Below are 19,634 nucleotides of genomic sequence, written 5' to 3' on the forward strand. Positions count from 1 at the left end.
GTTGTATTAAATTTTCTTTTATATAGTCTTTCGGGATCATTAGAATTTTTTCCTTAGGTATGTTTAAGTCACCCTTTTTTGAGATAATTTAGAAAAGGGGAAATTGAGGCTGGGAATTAACAAAGAAGAAAAATGGCTGATAGGTCATTTGTAGAGGTTTTAACCTCTCAGCCTAGAAGAGAGAGAGACTTAGTACGTATCTTCTTGTGTCTCAGAGCTGGAAGGAAGCTGAGATCTGTGTTGGAGGGTTCCTGGGATCTTGTGGAACCCCAGAAAATGGGAATATGCTACAGTAAGAAAGGAATTGATTGGACTTATGAATGTTTGGATACAACAAAATTAAAATGCATTTTATCTGTTGCAAGTCAAAAGAAATTTACTCACATTTGAATGAAGTTGTAGAAGGGAAATCCTGAATTTTCTAGAAAGCAATGGATGGTTAGAGAACCTTAAAAGCACAGTATCCATTGTTACATACTGAAAGAGTAAAATGGCACTTTTCGTCCTTTCTTTTAGTATGTTATCTTCATTATGTTGTAGTAAATTTTAAAAATATTGTTAGTGGCTTCTATGAGTTTTTGTACCTTTCGTTTCCATTTCCTACCTTCCCAATAGATTTTAAAATTCCCCCCTAAATATATCCTGCTATGGGAAATTTTAGAAACATTGGCTGCCAGATTGGGGAAGGACTACTTTTCACCTATATTCCTAGAAGAAGAAGCCTGTATAAGTCTCTGGAAAGAGGACTGTATCAAGCTTAAAGAATAAATACTGTAGATGGGAGAAAGAATAAGAAAAAGCTTGATGTTAGAGCCACATCTGTTGAGTTAGGCTCTGTGCGAGATTAACCAATTTACCTTGTGATCTTAGCCAAGACATTTAATCTTTCTGAGCCTCAGTTTACTTATTATTAAAATGAGTGAGTTGAACTCCAGTATTCTCTGGTTCTTTATGAATTCATTTATTCATTAGATATCATGTGCCTGTGGTGTTGTGTATTCAGCAGTGAACAAGTGGTCTCATCTTGTAAGACGACTTCTATTTCCCCTATCTTTGTTGACCTGTCTTTCTCCCTGTTCTTCCCTTATCTAGTAATTGGGTGGATAATGAGGAAATGAAGCAATATGAAATGATTAATTACAAGTTTTGGGACCCTGTCTGCTTTTATGTACAAAGTGAATCAGCATTTTCTGGGGCAAAAACCCACAACTTGTAAGGAACGTAATTTATGTATGTTAAAAATGTTATTAAAATGAAGAAGTGAATTATCTGTTAGTGGAAATAATTGGGTGACTTCAGAGTGAGAGAAGTGAAAGAGAGAGCTAGAGGATGTTCCTGTTTAAGCTTAGGTGTACCAGGTGTAAACAGAAAAGGTTTGTCCTTGATGTTGAAAAGCAAGCACAAAAAAAGCATTTGAGCTTTTCAGGGGTAATTACTTACAGTTTTTTTGGTTTTGGGAAAAAACCTCTGTGGTATGAGTCAGCTCTAATATCTTGAGTTTTATACCTTTATTCTGGAGAATTGAAATTTATTATCTCACAAAAGGGGAAAATAATTTGAATAGAGTTAATAAAAATTAAAGGAGTAAACTTTTACCTAATTAAGAAATACAGTGAGGCATCCAGAATGAAGAAAAATCCGATACTTGGCTTCTAGATCTGAAATGATACTCTGGTGTGTATAGGTTGGTTCAACAGCATATTTAACTCTGTTGGGCAGCAGGTTAAGTTTATAGAAGTTAAAACTGACTTCTCCCAAGATACTGATGAAAGCAGCTAAATTTATTGGGAATTAGGTAGCAGGAGTAAGTTCAATTTTCTCTAGACTTGAGACAATTAGAGGTTGGTTCTAGCATATCTAATGCTTAAGTTTCAAGGCTACCTCTCTTTGAGAGCTGTTTTGGGGAGATAACCTAGTAACACATACATTTTAATGAGGACATTACTTTTACCACCTGCTGAAGTAGACTTGGAGTGACTACTGACCTGAAGTGAATGCCTGTGTTCAATATTAATACGGCATGTCTGGATCCAGACAGCAATCTTTCATTTTGACATGCACATAGTCAAAGTAAATTAATGTTTAAAACCCGAACACTTTAAGTTCAGCCAGTGTGTGCATTCCATAATAATCCTTCAGAAGCAGTTTACATAGAAATGCTGAGTGCTTTCTTATACTTTATTTATCATATGTATGGGTCCACCTTGCAGTGTTTGTAACAAGATTTATCCAGTGCTATTTTTGTGACTCAGTTGTGGTGGTTAAAGAAATTAATTATTTTAGGATTTAGTCTTTGCATGTTTTAAATAAATTACACTGTTTTATATATTCATGCCTGGCAAGATAGTAGCCTAATTTCAGTTAGACTATTTTTAGATTTTTTTTATTAAGCTGATTCCTTACTTTATTTCTGCTCAAATGATCACAAATTTTTGAAAGTATAGTAGTAATTTTTAATAAACTAGGCCTGGAAATAGTGTGTATTTGTGACTATCTATGGAACAGGATATTGCTGGAAGATTTTTCTTTTCTTGCTTACATACCATTTTCTAAACTTGCTTTTATTGGTTAAAAAAACGTTCATGGCAGATGTAGTAATGGGGAAATTATATTAACATTTAAGTATTAAATTAGCTTGTAGCCAGAGTCTCCTACTAATATGATGACATTTACTAAGTTCAGAATTTTAAGGACCACGTTGCACAACTCATTGTTACACATTTCCTGTTTGTCTTTTTTAAAAAGTATGTTAGAGCTGCTTATTCAGATTGAAAATTTTCATTGTGGATTTCAGTGTTGTTATTGTTTTACCTTACTTGTCAATGTTTGTTATTTATGTATTAAGAATATGTGTATGGTGACCATAATGAGAATAGTATGTGATTGGTGTCGTATGCAAACAAGACAGTTTTCGCAACACTTTTACAGTTTAATTTCAAAGAAAAATCTCGTTATATTTATTAGCAAACATATTTCAGCTAGGGAGTTTTTCATTCTCCAAAAAGATGGCAGATGGAAGTGAACCTAATATGTGTTTAAAGAAAATATGCTGCATTTATTTTAAATTATATCTCTTATATCAGCATAGTGCTTATATTTTGTCTTAGAGTTATAGTAAATGCCATACTTTTGCTGTAAAAATCAAAATTGGATTTCTCCTGTGTTTCATAGAATTTATTTTCTGTTCATAAATAAATATAACATTTGGTTTAGAATACAGACCATCAAATAACAACTGTTAGATTATACTTAATACATTTATAGTTTCCTGAATCTCGGATATCCCTAACATCAGAAAAATATGTGCTTTACCCATGATACAGTGAATTTAGATTGGATTTGGAAACAATGTACAGAGAACACCTATTGTTTCCGTTGAATGATGTATGCCCTCCAGAGATGAACTTCTTGACCCAGTGCTCTTCCACTAGTAATGGATTTGCACTGATTTGAGTATAGTCTCTCACTTGGTCCTGTTTTCAGTTCTCATGTGTGATGACTGGCTGGCAAAATCAAACATCTGTTTTGTGGCTGTGGAAGGCAGTGTAACTAGCTGGCTCATACTGGTTCAAATTTACAATGCTGGCTTGATTGGTATTATGCTGTCACTACCTGAATTAACTAGCTGTGGATAAATTGTCTATATCATATGAACTTAGTCACTTTTGTTCTGCATGAGAATTTTTGTCCTCAAATGAAGGTTACATTAGCTTGGATTAATTAGGAAATCAGCATTTTAGCACCACCTCTCTCCCAGTCAGACTTTGTGAGTGATTTCTACAAAAAGAGAATTTATAAGAGATTATATGATTGGGCCTGTTGTTCCTTTTATGATTTTAATTTGCTTGCTTTTATAATTTTTCCACAAACAAGCAACCGTGTTATACCTCTAGAAAGATTAAGGAATTTAGCTGGAATGTGTGCACGTGTAGATTTTTATGGAGTCTTAGACATCTGTACAAACTCACTATAGAGCAAGTGCATTTTGCTGAAGTAATGAGACCTCTCAGAAAGTAAGAGGTACTATGGAGTCCTCAGAGATCTTGGGCTCTTTTGATACAAGCTACCCCTGTACCTCCATTGACAGAAATATGACGGGCAGACATTTTCTTTGGTGAAAAGTAGTTCACAGCAGGCTGTGATATCCACCTCTTGCAGCTTCATGGACTTATTTCAGAGGACTGGTTACTGAGAGCAAAATATGTGCATGATTACATATAATCAAGGTTAATTTTTATCAAGGGTCACTATGTTTTTGCTATGGTCTGACAATCATGACCTACATTAAAAGAGCCCTGTGGGTCTGTCTGGTGTATTTTTGCTTGATGTCTGGGTAGTTTATTTCAGATGCTTGTCAGTTTCATTATATATTATCGTTTGGGGCTCTTGCTGGATTTTCAGGTATACCATAAAAACAGTGCTCTTTGCAATTAGGTTGTCATGAGGGAGCTTCTGTTTTATGGTGTGTAAACAGTCTTTAATCTTGAAGGATGAGTAATTTTGGGGACATTTTCCATTTGGTTTTGTGGTATATTCAATTGGTGGGTTATTTTGAAATAGAATAGACTTTAGCCCTATAACCAAGATTCCAGATTTGGTTCACTTAATTCAGTCTTTAGTTAGTTCTTCTTGGGGAAAATATTTTGGAGTTTTTAATTCAAATGCATTTTCCTTGCTTAAGAAAAGTCCGGATGAGTAGTTCATTTCACAATGTAGCAACTAAGTAGGATTGATAAGGTAGAAATTTACAAATGTTTTCCTCTTTTGCTAGTACAAAGGGAATGGTGGGTAGTGTTTTTTAAAAATATGATTTAGGACATTCTGGTAACTCAAAACTTAATGGCTGTTAAAACTGGGTATTTGGTTTTGTAGTTTTGAAATCATATTGAATTTTGGCCGTATCTATCTTAGTAGTTTAAAGGATAAACAGTTTAAACAGTAAGAAAAAAGCAGTTTGTGTTTTGTCAGTTTTCAACTTCAGATATCAGTAAATCATTGCTGTAGCCTTCTTTATCTTTTGTTTGCACAAAAAACCTGTTAGAATTATGTCTGGGGGGACCATCTGCTGTGGTTCCCAGTCTTGTCAGTGTGATAAGGGATAAGCTGTATAAACAGGGGCACCAAAAAAAAAAAAAAAAAAGAAAAAGAAAAAAAAGCGAGAAAAAAGCAGGCTGCTTTTAGGAAGGGAAAAGTATGATGTGGATTTAATTTTATAATGTAGGCACAGAAAGTCATGGGATTTTGCTCATGGTCTATCAGGATTGAGGCTGTAATGTATTTATTTAGAAACCACAAGTCCATGTTATTTGAATGGTTTATCTTCACATTAATATTATATCTTCCTTTTTGATTATAGGGTTCCTATTTTGGAGGTCAACCTTTTAAAAGTTCTTTGAAAATATTTCAGTATAGCACTTGACATTGCAATATTTTCCAGATTTAGTTTTTTGATTTTTTTCTAGCTGTTAATTTTTCTCTGAGTTGAATCCTCAGAAATCATCCTTTTCTTTTTTCATTTGCAATGAGGTCATGATGCTTCATAAGAAACAAGGCAGTCATTTCCATGGCAACACACTCTATCAAAACATCACAAATCTGTCTTGCCCCTTACCTTTAAACTCTCCAGTGCAAGAAGGAGGAGGTGTGTAAGCAGCAGCATTGTTCTTATAGCATGTTGGATTACAGTAGGATTGGAGGAAGGAGAGGAAAGTCAATTAAAAAAAATTAATACCTTAAATTCACTTATCTGTGTATGTGTGTATGTGTGTGTGCTTATATATATGATTTATATAGAGTTAAACAGATTTTTTAGGATCGAAAACTGAAGATTCCAAAAAATTATTTGAAGACTGATCATTTAGTGTCTGAGAATAGTAGAAGAATAATAAGTAACTGAGTTGTATTATAATGCAAACGTATTACACAGCTACTGTAGTCATGAGGAGTCTGCCTTTGCTTAAAGGCTCTACCACATTCCCTTCAGTCATTTTGGCTCAAGGCAGTATTATTTCAGCAGGGTAGTGGCACCTTGCACTTTTAAATGAGTTCCAGAATTTTGGCTTTTTTTCCCCTTGTTAGGAAGTGCTACTGAGATGATGTGGTTACTTATTTATGGAATAGGAGAACAATTGGTGTTTCATCATTACTGAAAATTTCAGACCTTTTGATGTCAGGTATTATGAAGCACAATAAAATTAATTTTTAATAATTAAAACATATTTTCAAAATATATTTTCTTTCTTTCCCATATGTATTTTGCAATATTTCCAAGATTTATTGGTGTGACCTGTGAGGATGGCAAATGTTGCAAGGTTAGTGCTTGCTGTTTCTTTCCCCGTCACTTGCCCTGTTGTCGAGCCTCCCCATTGTCCCCCACAGGGCGGCTCACCTGACTGACTCCTCTCATTTGCCTGTGGGCAGTTTGGAGGCAAGAGCTTTCTTTTTTCTGAATGTATGTGGCATGGAGCAAGTATTCAGTGTTTGTTGAGAGAATAGTGATCAGAATGAATGGAGTTTGTTGTTTGTGATAAACTGGTCTTTTCTGCGGCAAAGGTATATATTCTGATTTTTCCTGTGTATGTATAAAATGAAGCTGAAATATGTTTACATACCCATTTTGCATCTTTTTTATTTTACAGTATATTTTGATATCTTGGGCCCACCCCCTTGTGCCTTTCCAGGCCTCGTACACAGCCATCACAAGAGAACTCTGAAGCCTGTCTCTTTTCCCCATTTACTCATTTTGGATGAGCTAACCCTGGCAACTCTAAGCTGCTTGTCCTGGGAGGAGGAGCTGCTGGTGGTGAAGGTTTTCAGAATCTACACACACTCCTTGGTGGACTATACTAAAATTTTTTATTATGAAATATTGGATACAGAAAAGGACTAAAAGAATAAGATAAGGAACAACTATATACCCCCTATTCAGATTTAGAAATAAAACATTACTGATACAGCTGAAGTTCCCTTACGTATGGAGTGCAGATTAGGTGGGAGTACATTTTTCATTCTCCCTTTCTGCCTGTTTATTCCAGAAAAGCTTCAGTCTTCAAAGGAAATCTTCCCCTCCTCCTTGCTTTCGTAGTACTACCCCAGGCCTCTGTGTATTATTGAACCTGCCAATGTATTATAACCATCTGTTCAGATGTCTGTCACCTCTACCAGGCTGTGCTTCAGCTTTGTGTTCCCAGCACTGTACACAATGGCTGGGATGGAAAAGGTGCTCAGTAAGTGCTTGTTGCTTGAGTGCGTGAATCAATGAATAGGTACAATTCTCTTCTGACGAACACCGTTTTAATGTCTGATCCTGTTTAGCAAAACTATTTTCTTGTCTAGCCTATAGGTTTAGGGCCTTGCTGCTCTGATTTCAACAAATCGAATTAAACATAAAATCCTGTAGAACAGATGCATTTACAAGTCTCTGCTCACACAGCTGCTGGTCTATTTAATAAAAACATTGCTGTTTTGATTGAGTATTCATAGTATTTCTTTTTGTTAACTCTGTTAGTATCATGGTGTAAGCAGAGACTACAAACCCTGAGACGAGTGGAAGAATGAGTCAGTGATCAGAACTAACAGAAACAATAGGAGATGGATGAGATGGATGTAAATAAGATGGATAGGGAAAAGGTTTTATTCTTAGATGGAGTTTTATTAAAAAAATAAATGCATATATTTGTCCTCCCTGGACTATAACTCGTAATCTTTGACCCCATATTTCTCAGGCAATTATTCTAATCTTCCCTCTCTTAAATCACCTATGTATAACATTCCTACTCTAAATTACCAAGAATATATACAGAGGCATTTGCTTTTTAAATTTTTTAAGAATTCGGGTATGATTTATATCCAATAAAATGTACAGGTCTTCAGTGTTCAGCTCAATGACTATTTTCCCATTTTGTACACCCATGTACCACCACCCCAAGATGATGGAGAATGTTTCCTTCACCCCAGAAAATTTTGTTGTACCTCTTGCCAGTCGATTTTCCCTTCCCTCTCCCCTATGCAGCAGCTACTTTCTGATTCTGTCCCTTCTTGTTCACTGGAGTCATATATGCAGAATCATATAGTATGTACCCTTTTGTGTCTGGCTTTTCTAACTCAAAATGTTTTGGAGATTCATCCATGTTGTTTGATGTATAAATTCCATTTGCTTATAACAACAAAAATGTGAACACTAGCAACCAAATACAAATTTGTTTTTGCCTTAAAGCAGAGAGATTGAGTAATGCTTTTATCGGGCTATTGTTAGTAGAATTAATGACAACAACTCACATTTGTGGAGTGGCAGCCCCTATGCTACATGCATTGGTTTACATGCATTATCTTATGTAGTTACGTAAGATAATGCATTGGTTTACATGCATTATCTTATGTATCTTATGTAGTTGCGTTCTGCGATTTTCTCTTTACTTAGTTCTCTGTGGCAGACATATTTGGTGAGAGTCTTCACATCCGATGAACGACTTGATGTTTGCCAAAAGGAGCTGTCTTGTGTTGTAAACTTCTGGTTGTTTTCCTCAGGGCTAAGCACTCTTTGAGGTGGGTATTGATGAGCTAAAATATGGACCGAGAGGAAAGGTGTAAAAGGGCAATGGAAAAGAGGCAGTGGATAGGAAAGAAAGCAGTGCAGTAGTTCAGTGTAGATCCCCCTTACACTGGCTGCAGGGAAATAGCCTTTGAATACATGAATAGTTGTGTTAAGTCTTTCAAAGATGCTTATAATAATGTGGTGCCCTTCTTTCTGTTCAGATTATATCAGTCCAGCGTTGAGTTTTTATGTGTAGATTTTGTTTTACTTGCGCTTACATAATACCTACTATGTGCCAGACACTGTCCTAACTGCTTTACATATATTCTCATAACTCGACAACGTGTGAATTTTTTCTGTTTAATCCCTGTTTTGCACATGAGGCCTTTGAGACACCAAGAGATTAAAGCACTGGACCAAAGTCACATAGGTAACAAGGGTGGAGCTGTGATTCTTACCCAGGCAGGCTGGTTTCAGAGCGTTAACCACTACACTGTGTGCCACAGTCCCCGGACCTAACAACAGTCCTTTTTTTTCCTCCATCCTGGTGACGATGCCGGGTGAGTATTGGGAGGGTTAGGAAGGGTTGACAATATCCAAACAGATGTAGTAATTGGAACTTACTTTTATCACTTGTGTTATTCACAAAATAGGTCTGGAAATTGCATAGATTTTGTATGTGTGTGATGTTGGGGAGGATATTTAGGAAGAAACTATTTACAATTTGAAACATATGGTGGTAATAGAGTGAATATTTTAAGCCCCACAAAACTAATCATGCAATCAACGATGCGCTTACTCAAGCCTGTATGTATAGTGGATTGGTGCTTCTCACCTAGTTGTCTGTAGACCCTGGGGATGAGAGACTCACCAGATTTATTGCAGGAAGATCTTTGAATGTATGTATGTGTTGTCTTAGTCATTGGCAATTGAAAGTATTATATCACCATGTGGGGTCTTTGTACTCCGAAAGATTGGACACACCTGCACAAGGTCCTTGACATTTGTGAATTTGGTATTTGGGGTTTCAGTTATTTTCAGGTATCCAGAAAGTCCGTGAATTTAGTAGTTTGTTATGAGGATAATATCAGTTTCATGGTCATTTGTTATGAGAATAATATCAGTTTCATAGAGTCGTGGGGTTATGAGAATTAAATAAAAATAACGTATGTAGGGATTAGCTGTCAGAGAGCTGGAGTGCAAATTCTAGTCATCTGGCTAGTGAGTGAACCTAGCAGAGGTTCCCACATGTCAGTTTCACCTTTGATACTCATGAGTTTGGGAAGGTCTCAGAATGCTGCCATTTACCATATCAAGGGGGCACTGTTGTTGCCGCTCCGGGTCCATGCAGGCCTGCAAGTTTCTTCCCTGGACTCAGGCCTTCAGTGTTACTCCTGTCCCTTTCTCCTTTATGGAGTGGTTACTTTCTACCTCTGTTTGGTCTTTATAGATGAAGTTCCTTTCGTTTTTATTATCTGACTCTGCCGTCCAGGTTATATCATAGGCTGTTAATGCTGTCACCTTCTTAGCTATGGGTTAAAGCACTCTGGATGGTATTTTGCCTTTTATTGCTGTGCCATAGCTCTTATGTCTCTCCTCTCAACTCATGATTAGGTTGGTTTCAGTGACACTTTTTCTACCTTTTACTTTTTTCTTCTTAAAATACATTATTAATTTTTCGAAGAGAAGCTCAGGTGTTTTTGCAGCTCAGTCTCCAGAGCCTTGGTCACCCCTTGACGCAGTAGATATCTCCTTGCTTCCTACTAACTTGGAATATTGGTTATTGTGAAAACCTCGAATGGAGTTATTGTAATACACACTTACTTTTTTGAGTCAGACTTCCATTTACTATACTATAGTGTAATGTGAAGAAAGTTGGTTATCACATTTGTTTTAACAAAGATACCATATATACTCTCTCTTTGGTGAAGGTTATTCTTTTCATATACTAATGCGTAAGATATGCTGCCCGTGTTGGTTTGGTAAGAAGTCTTATTATTCTTTGACTTTCATAAGGAGTCATTTTCGTTGTGCCTGTTCCGTGTATACTTACTATGTAAAAAATACTGAGCTACGCGGTGTGGGGGACTCGGAGATGAAGCCCTGTCCTTCATTCTTCTAAAGCAGTTATCCTTTTAAGACTTGAAAGGTGTTAAGCTACTGTTTTGGGCAGACCAAATATAACTCCTTTTGTTAGAGTTTAGGTAAATATTTGAAGAAAAATTCTGCACACTATATTAAACCCTTAATTTATTGCAAGTTTCATTAACCTACGTTTTTAATGCTGTTCCTCATGAAATGTGGTGGGTATTAAAGAGATCCGAGTAGTGTGACAGAGTTAGTAATGATGGCTGCTTTAGCAGGCTTCAGAATGGAGCGCTGGGAGATTTACGGTCAATACGAAGTGCCTGTAGTAATCGTTCAAGTACAGTCCCCAGTTTTGGTATTATTTTACTTATCTATGATTTATAACAAATGAAATTGCAGAGTTTGCTTTTTGCAATAAAATACAAGTAAGTAAATAATGTTACAACCTTTAACACCCTAGTTTTTGGTTTAGCAATTCGTGCTAATATCTAAAACATACTTAGCTTTTACTGTGTGCTAGGCATTATTCTGAGCGCTGTAAGTGTATTAACTTCATGTTAAGGATTAAGCATGGTTTTCAAAAATGTATACTAAGTCATTTTGGAAAAAATACTACAAAGCTGTCTTGCAGACCCTGGGTTTGGACATCTTAGCAGCTGCTCCCCCCTTCCCCCCGGTTTAAAAAAACATGTGCATACAGGTATATAGGTAAATATATTTTCAAAAATAGACATATAGCAAATTTATAATAACTTTTTGGAGAGGAAGTATTTTCTTTATGTATTAAACCCATGAAATACTCTGATGTTTCTTTCACGAGACATTCTATGGAGGCCTTTTCATTTATATGAAGTAAATTTTAACATGTTGTTTAACTATTCGACATATCTATGATATACAATGCAATGCACTGAGGGAAATAATTTAAAAAATGAAAATATTTGGTCCTTGTTTTTATTTTTTCATTTATTGCAGGTGGTAAATAGAGATGATCTCAATATAAGGTGATTCCCCCTTTTTCCCAATGAGAAAATGAAATTAAAGTGTTTTGACTAACTGGAATATATAAACTTTAAGAATGGAGATGAAGCTGTCAAATATCCTTACATTTAGTTAAGTTATAAATACATATTTAAATTGCACTATATGAAATAATTTTAAAATGTTACTTTTCTCTGCTGGCTTTTCATGAAACAGTTTTATTTAAACTCTTCAAGGACATCGTCTACATAGAGTTTTTTTCCTCTCTACAATCACTTTTTGAGTTGTCTGACACAGTTTTCTAGACTTCACTTCATGTGACTTGTTTGAAATCCAGCATATTTTGAATGTATCTGTGATGTGGTCCCCTGCAAATTTTCTCCTGGGCGCCTGTCGCCATAATTAAAGAACAGTTGGTTTTGTCTTTCCTCCTGTAGAAGCATATATGTTGATCTCTAAAGTGTAACCACTTATTATAATGCTTTTTAAAAATTAATCTTTGAAAGGCTTGTTTACAGTGAAATCCCATACTTGCCAGTGTGAGGTTATATCCCTGGGAGTTAAATCAGGGTTCAGTCTCTTGCGGCTATTTTGACTGATTCAGGGGAATTCGCGAGGCTTCTGGAGAGCCTGTTGCTCAGGGTAATGTCTTCTCCAAGTGATTTGCTGTTATTCAGAATAAGGGAATGGAGAGAGTAAGAGCTCCCGGTAGTAAGAAAGACTTTATACAGACTTTATTAGAAATAGAAAACAATTTCCTCTTAGGGATAATTTTTTGGGGAAAAATAAACTGTGCCTTAGATTTGGGCCTTTGTTTAGTAAATAACTAACACTTCTTGGAGAGAGTAGTTAGTTTGTATGTGGCCCACTTTGCTTTTTTTTTGTCGTTGTTGAGGAAGATTAGCCCTGAGCTAACTACTGCCAATCTTCCTCTTTTTGCTGAGGAAGAATGGCCCTGAGCTAACATCCATGCCCATCTTCCTCTACTCTATATGTGGGACGCCTACCACAGCATGGCTTTTTGCCAAGTGGTGCCATGTCCACACCCAGGATCCGAACTGGCGAACCCCAGGCTGCCGAGAAGCAGAATGTGCGAACTTAACCGCTGCACCACTGGGCGGGCCCTACTTTGCTCTTGCTGTTATGTCATCATTGCATACTGCTTTTCCTTGCCATGAATTTAGCTCCTTTACCTGTTTCTTCATTTTCACACATCTCTATTTCATACTACCATGTTAGATTTGTTCTTCCTCCTTTAGTCAGATGAAGAACATTGTATCACTATCGATGTCGTCTTCAGTATCATAAATATCTTTAACTGTTATTTTGGATGTGAGAGTGATGTTCTGATGGCTAAGAGTCTAGCAATTTGACCTCTGGTACTTACTGATGGATTTCTGGAATGAATGTTCCTGTGATTCTTGCTTGCAGATTAAAACTTTAATATTTGAAATCAGACCTGTGCAATGTGGAGACACAATACACTCTTACGATATTTGCATGGTAATCTAAAGAACAAAAACATTTAGTGGAAGTGGTGGTAGAAGGTTTCTAGGATCAACACTTGAATGCTATAGGAGAACAATTTTTTTTTTAATGGATGGCAGGTGGCAGAGTTGAAAAACAGGTTTTTATAATGGAAATGCTAAGAGTCTTAGCTCTAGTCGTGTGAATAGTATTGTTACAATAGAGATAATAGATGTATTGCATTATCTTATCTAATCAGACACTTTTGTTAGTAAAAGCTCCCCCCCCAATTAGTTTCAGCATGCTTGTTGCAGAAAATGGTTTCTCTTGCCAAGTTCAGCCACTTAACAAAATTTTTGAGAGACTAATTCTTTGTCAAGTTTTAACAGATTTAATAATCTGTTATTTATTATTATAAATAATAAAAATTTATTTTATGAAAAATGTTACTTTAAACTAGGAAAGTAAGTGTAGGGAACAGTCCAGCTGTTTTCCAGATTACAGAATATGACTTTGCTCATTTGATGAACACCAGTAATGTTGGAAGTGTTCTGCTGGTTTCCTTTTTTTTTTTCATGTTTTTTAAATGTTACTTCTCATATTTGATTTGTTTTAGTATTCTTATTCTTAGAATGGGGCTCAGGAAATTGAATTACGTTTTATATATTTAGTTTCTGATCTCATTTAAAAAATTTGTACAGTTTCCAAATGCTTTTTTGTAAATAGGGGTCTGTAGTGTCTGTAAGTCTGAGGCTGGGAGGGAAATACCACACAGGAGTCAGGTTTGGTCACAGTGGGGAAGGCACTCTATAGTATGCTTAAAGGCAAAGGGACTCAATTATATTCTAAGAAAAAGTAGAACCAGTTGGCCTGTTCTGAGTAAACAGACCAGTGTCTGAGAGGGTGAGTCAAAATAAAAATGGATGGTGGCCATTTGGGGAATTTAATCCAACAGGTGGGAAGCACTTTCTGCTCATGCGGGCTGGAAATACACACAACCCTCCCACTCCGTCCACGAGCAGAATCACCGTGAGGGGAGGGAGGGGGTGGGCTGTGGATAGTGATAGCTGTGGCCCTTTTGTGTCATGTTGTGTTCACAGTACAGATCTGACCGGTCAGTCCTGCACAAGTCTAGGCTTAAGCCAAGGTCCCTGGGTAGTTAGGTAGTTCTAAGGATGTATTTGTTCAGTAGAACTCTTAAATAATTTAATGTGTGCCAGCTTGCTAGTGCTAGGAATACAGACGGTCCCTGACTTCCGATGCTTCAGTTTACGATTTTTTGACTTTACATGGTGCGAAAGTGATACACACGCATTTGGTAGAAACTATACTTTGAATTTTGGGTTTTTGCTCTTTTCCCGAGCAAGTGATGTACGACATGATACTCTCTCATGATGCTGGACAGCGGCAGTGAGTGGCAGCCTCCAGTCAGCCACTTGGTCACGAGGATTAACAACCGATAGATTTATAGCCATTCTGTTTTTCACATTCAATACAATATTCAATAAATTACATGAGATATTCAACACTTTATTATAAAACAGGCTTTGTGTTAGATGATTTTGCCCAACTGTGGGCTATTCTAAGTGTTCTGAGCATGTTTTAGGTAGGCTAGGCTAAGCTGTGATGTTCAGTAGGTTAGATATATTAAATGCATTTTTGACTTAATATTTTCAACTTAGGATGGCTTTATTGGGATGTAACCTCATTGTAAGTCGAGGAAGATCTCTACAAAGATGATTAAAACACTGCCATTCCTCTGAAAAAATGCCAGACTTAATGAGGGAAATAACTATTTAGAACCATCACAAGAGAATATCCACTCATTCCCAATATCAAATCTACCTGCCTGCATGAATTTGCTTCATGTGCATACTCTGTGGTCCCTCCACCGCCCTTGATGAATGGTCCATGCTCGCTTGTGCTCATCCCCTCTGACCTGCTCGGGGACATTACTTCTGCAGTTTTTCCTTTCTCTGTTGGACTGCTTTCCCTCTTTAGTGTATCATTCTTATCATCAAACATGTTGTGATATATACTATCTTAAAAGAATCTCCTTCCTTGACACCATATTCCTCTCCAACTATTCCATTTCTTTCTTCCTTTTTATAGCAAAACATCTTACAGGCGGTTTATACCTGCTGCTTCCCCTCCTGTCTCCAATTTGCTCCAATCAGGAACCTTTACTAAAAGTGCTCTTGTCAAGTTCACCAGTGACCTCTCTAAGGCCAAATGCAGCTGTCACTTCTGAGTCCTTATGGTCTTTATCTGTTGACATTTGACAAGCTGATCACTCTTTCCTTGAAATAATTTCACTGGGCTTCCTAGACACCACTCCCTCTTGGTTACTGGTTCTCTTCCCACATCATTGGCTGCTCCTTCAGTCATCTTTGCTGATTCTTCCTCATTATTATGATATCTAAATGTTGGGGTGCCCCCAAGGCACTTGACTTCTTTATTTTACTTCTCCACCTATACTCACTCATTTGGAATTTTATAGAGTTCCACAGCTTTTAAGTACTCTATATGTTGATACTTCCCAAATCTGTGTTCCCAAATCTAATTTCTCCTTTGAAGCCTGTACTCTGTGCTTATACATCATCTGAATTTGGATCTTTAATAGGCATGTCTATGTAATATGTCTAAAACTCCTAATCTCCCCCACAAATCTGCTCCTCCATAGTCTTCTTAACTCAGTGAAAGGAATCTGTGTCCTTTCAATTGCTTGGGTCACAAATTCTGAAATCAAGGATAACTGCTCATGTTTTCACATCCCACATTGAATCTATTGGCAGATCCTGCTGGCTCTACCTTTAAGACATCCAGAGTCCTACCATTTTCTATCACCTCTATTTCGGTCACCACCTTGGTCTAGGCCAGCATCATCTTCTTGCCTAGATTATAATAGTTGCCTGCTTTCTCTCCCTGCTTTTCCTGCCACAATCTCTTTTCCACATAGCAATCAGAGGTTCTTTGAAAACCTAAGCCAGATTATTTCACTCTTCTCAGATTCACAATGTTGTCCAGTAGAACTTTCTGCAATGATGGAAATGTTCTGTTTTGCATTAATATGGTAGTCATTGGCCATATGTGGCTATTAAGCACTTGAAATCTGGTTAGTGCAACTGAGAAACTGAATTTTAAATTTTATTTAATTTTAATTAATTTAAATCTAAATAGCCACATGAGTGAAAGCCAAAGTTTTTATCATGACTTGTGGGGTGTTAGATAAGCTGAACCTCTCTTACTTCTCTGACTTCATCTCCCACTACCACTGTCACCTTAATTTTCTTGTTATTCTTTGAACATCCCAAGCATGTACTCACGCTTGCTGCTCCCTCTGCCTGGAGTGTTCTTCCTCCAGGTGTCCACTTCTGTTCCCTCATTTCAGATCTTTGCTCAAATGTTACCTTATCTCAGAGAGTCTTTCCCTGACTACTGTGTATAAAATAGCATCCTTCCCTCACTCTTTATCTCTGAGTCTTTATTTCCTGAGAAATGATCACTACCTGATGTATTTATTTGTTCATGATGTGTTTCTTCCCAGCAGAATGAAAGTTCTATGAGAGCAGGGTCCTCCTGTGGTGATACTTTTGTAGCTCCAGAGGCTAGAACAGTTGCCAGCCTGTAGCGGGCACCCAGAACGTAGTGAACGAGTAGTAGAGTCAAGGTGATATACTCTTGGTGGCATATGAATGAAGACTTCTTGTAGTTACAGGTGAATTAAGTAAGACTTCAGCCTCAGGTCTTGGGAAAGCTTCCTAGAGAAAATGAAGTTTGAATTAGGCCTTAAAGAATGAATAAAAATTTGTCTAATTTTAGGAGAGACATTAAAATTATGAGACTGAATTTATATTTTAGTTTTACCTTGTTTTAAAAAATGCTGACATTTAGATAACACAAATGAGTATCTGAGTTCTGTATGTGGTGGGCACTATGCTGGGCCTGGTGATACACAGAAAATAAGATTAATAAGATGCTCTCACTTCCTCCAGGGAACTCAGTGTATATGATAATATAGTAGAATCCACTAACTGAAAATGGAGTAAAGTAATGAAAAGTTCAAGGTCAGCTTTATTTCTCTTAGCATCTTAAATGGTATATTTCGTTATTTAATAATTGAGATTAATATGTAAAAAATATATTAAGAGAAATATGTCTGTTTGATTCCATTGGCACCTATATGTCCATTCCTCTTAGTAGTTGATTTGGTCCAAGCTGTAGTTGATAGGAATCAGTTTCTTTTTTCCACCTCCTTTCTTTTTTTCTCCTTATGGGATGGGGGTTCTATAGAAAACTAACTGAGACAATAAAATTTGTCAGTTGTCTACAAACTTTCAAAAATTGCAAATCTTCAAATTGTCAAAATTTTCATTTTAGAAGTACTAAGTAGGTTAATATGTTAATCTTGGATTGCACTTGATGAATTTAATGTTTGTTACAATCGTGTAGAAATAAATAAAGATTGTGTCTTAGTTCCCTTTTCCTAGCATGTTGTGTTTCATTTAAGTGTTCTGGGTGATGAAGGAGCTTTTCAAAAATACTCATTCTTTTCTACAACCCACAGTATATTATTTAAAGCTACCTTCTACATCCCTCCCTCATCCAGGAAAATTCATCCTTCCTCCTAGCTGCCTGTTAGTCATATTTCTTTGAGCCCACCTTTGAATTTAGAACTTGTAAAATTGTAAACATTTATAAGCGTTTGATCTCTATGTCCATGGAACAGCTTTAAAAATCTTCTTTAATCTCTGAGATGAGGCAGTCAAGAATAAGGCATCTTCGGTTACAGAATCTCTTTGAAGTTTTCTTTCTATTTCAGTTTTTCCCCTCTAGCACTCCTACTTTCAGTGCCTCAGAGGTGGGTTTGTTTATGAAAAATTGTTTTTTCTTTTTTTCTTAGGTTTCTTTGGCAGTCTTTCAAAAGTTAAGAGGCAAAATTAGTAAAATTATACTCTGATTTAACTTTGTTTATTGTTTTCAAACTCTGCTTCTCTACTAAAAGAGATCTCCTTTTAAAATATTTTCCTCTATTTTACATTTTATTGCTGCTTCTGTTGTAGATATAATAGCCCTAAGAATGAACATTATTTTCCTTGACTAGACTGGAAAGCTCAAATTAATCAAGCTGTCTTGAGTCTAATTTAGCTACTGTCCACTTTTACTTTATAGGATAGGATTATATACATAAGTTTTGAAATGAAAATTTTTTTTTTTTTAAACTTATTTGAGTCTTTATTCTTTTTAAAGATTGGCACCTGAGCTAACAACTGTGGCCAATCTTTTTTTTTTTTTTTTTCTGCTTTATCTCCCCAAATCCCCCCTGGTACATAGTTGTATATCTTAGTTGCAGGTCCTTCTGGTTGTGGCATATGGGACGCCGCCTCAACGTGGCCTGACGAGCGGTGCCATGTCCACACCCAGGATCCGAACCCTGGGCCGCTGCGGTGGAGCGCGAGAACTTAACCACTCGGCCACGGGGCCAGCCCCTGAAATGAAAATTTTGAAATCATATAATGTGGAGTTTTCTTTTGTGGTTTTACGTGAATCAAAGCCTTGGTCCAGGGAATAGTATTGAAACTCTCATTACAAAAAGGAAGGTGTCTTGTTATTCATTCAGGTAGCCCTATGTGAAATTATTGGTCGTCTTTTTGTCTCCATGAATATCTACTGTGCTACTCTGAGAAATTTGCTTTGCCTTTTATAATCAGGTTCACATATTATGAATGTTCAGGCTAGACAGCATTAAATCAAAGCTATTAGATTACATGTATCATAACATCTTGCATATTTATGTTGGGCTTTTACTTCAGTGATGGGTTTACTTCTGGTTTCTCCTTTATACTTAATATTATACACACACACACACACACACTTGCACACTCTAAGTAGAAACAGTTTCTGATTGCTTCCTATTTGATTTTTTATGTAATCTATACGCTTACTGAAAGCCAGTGAAATTGAAAGGCTTAACTTTGTAAGAGTTTTTGTTTCTTTAATTCTGTAATTAATAATTATTGTTTCTCAAGTTTCCTTTGGTGGATATTCTCATGGAACATTCCAGGATCCTATAATGCTTCTTGTTTGATTAGAAAATTATTCATTACTTACCTCTCAGTTCTTTAGGAAAGTAAAGGGTCTCCTAATTCCTATCAGTGAGATTGAATTTCAGAAAAAGAACATACCACGAAAAATACTTCCTTAATTATTTTATTAGGTATTTTTTCTCTTATTTCAATGAAATATTAAGAATGAAGTCCAAATTTATGTTTTAAAGGTTTACAGTTATTCATTGACTGTAAATTGCATTGCTTTAATTTAGGCGTTAGAGAGGTCATATAGGTAAGCAGGTAAGAATGTGTGTAATGGCACCAGGCTGTGTAAGTCCAAGAGCCACTTCATTACTTACTTGCTGTGTGACCTTGAGTAAATTGTTTAACCTCACTATACCCAGTTTTCTCATCAGTAAAGTAGGATAATAGTACCTATTCTATATCGTTGTTATGAATAATAAGTAAATTTAAATTGAAATATTTAAGACACTTAGAAGTGTATTGAGAAGATA

The 19,634-nt window shown here is 36.4% G+C and overlaps 1 protein-coding gene across 13 annotated transcripts in view; it reads left to right on the plus strand.

Moving 5' to 3' along the window:
• Positions 1-19,634, plus strand: part of CDKAL1 (CDK5 regulatory subunit associated protein 1 like 1) — a 610,319-nt gene that overhangs the window by 29,922 nt on the left and 560,763 nt on the right. For 2 of the 13 annotated variants that reach the window (XM_070244143.1, XM_070244144.1), the window contains exon 5: positions 6,272-6,311. The exons of the other annotated variants lie outside the window; for them this stretch is intronic. In XM_070244143.1, the coding sequence (XP_070100244.1) occupies positions 6,302-6,311 (10 nt within the window). In that variant the 5' untranslated portion in view covers positions 6,272-6,301. The remainder of the gene's footprint in view (positions 1-6,271; positions 6,312-19,634) is intronic. 13 annotated transcript variants of the gene reach the window in all.

Source organism: Equus caballus, chromosome 20 (genome assembly GCF_041296265.1).
Source record: "Equus caballus isolate H_3958 breed thoroughbred chromosome 20, TB-T2T, whole genome shotgun sequence".
Lineage (NCBI taxonomy): Eukaryota > Metazoa > Chordata > Mammalia > Perissodactyla > Equidae > Equus > Equus caballus.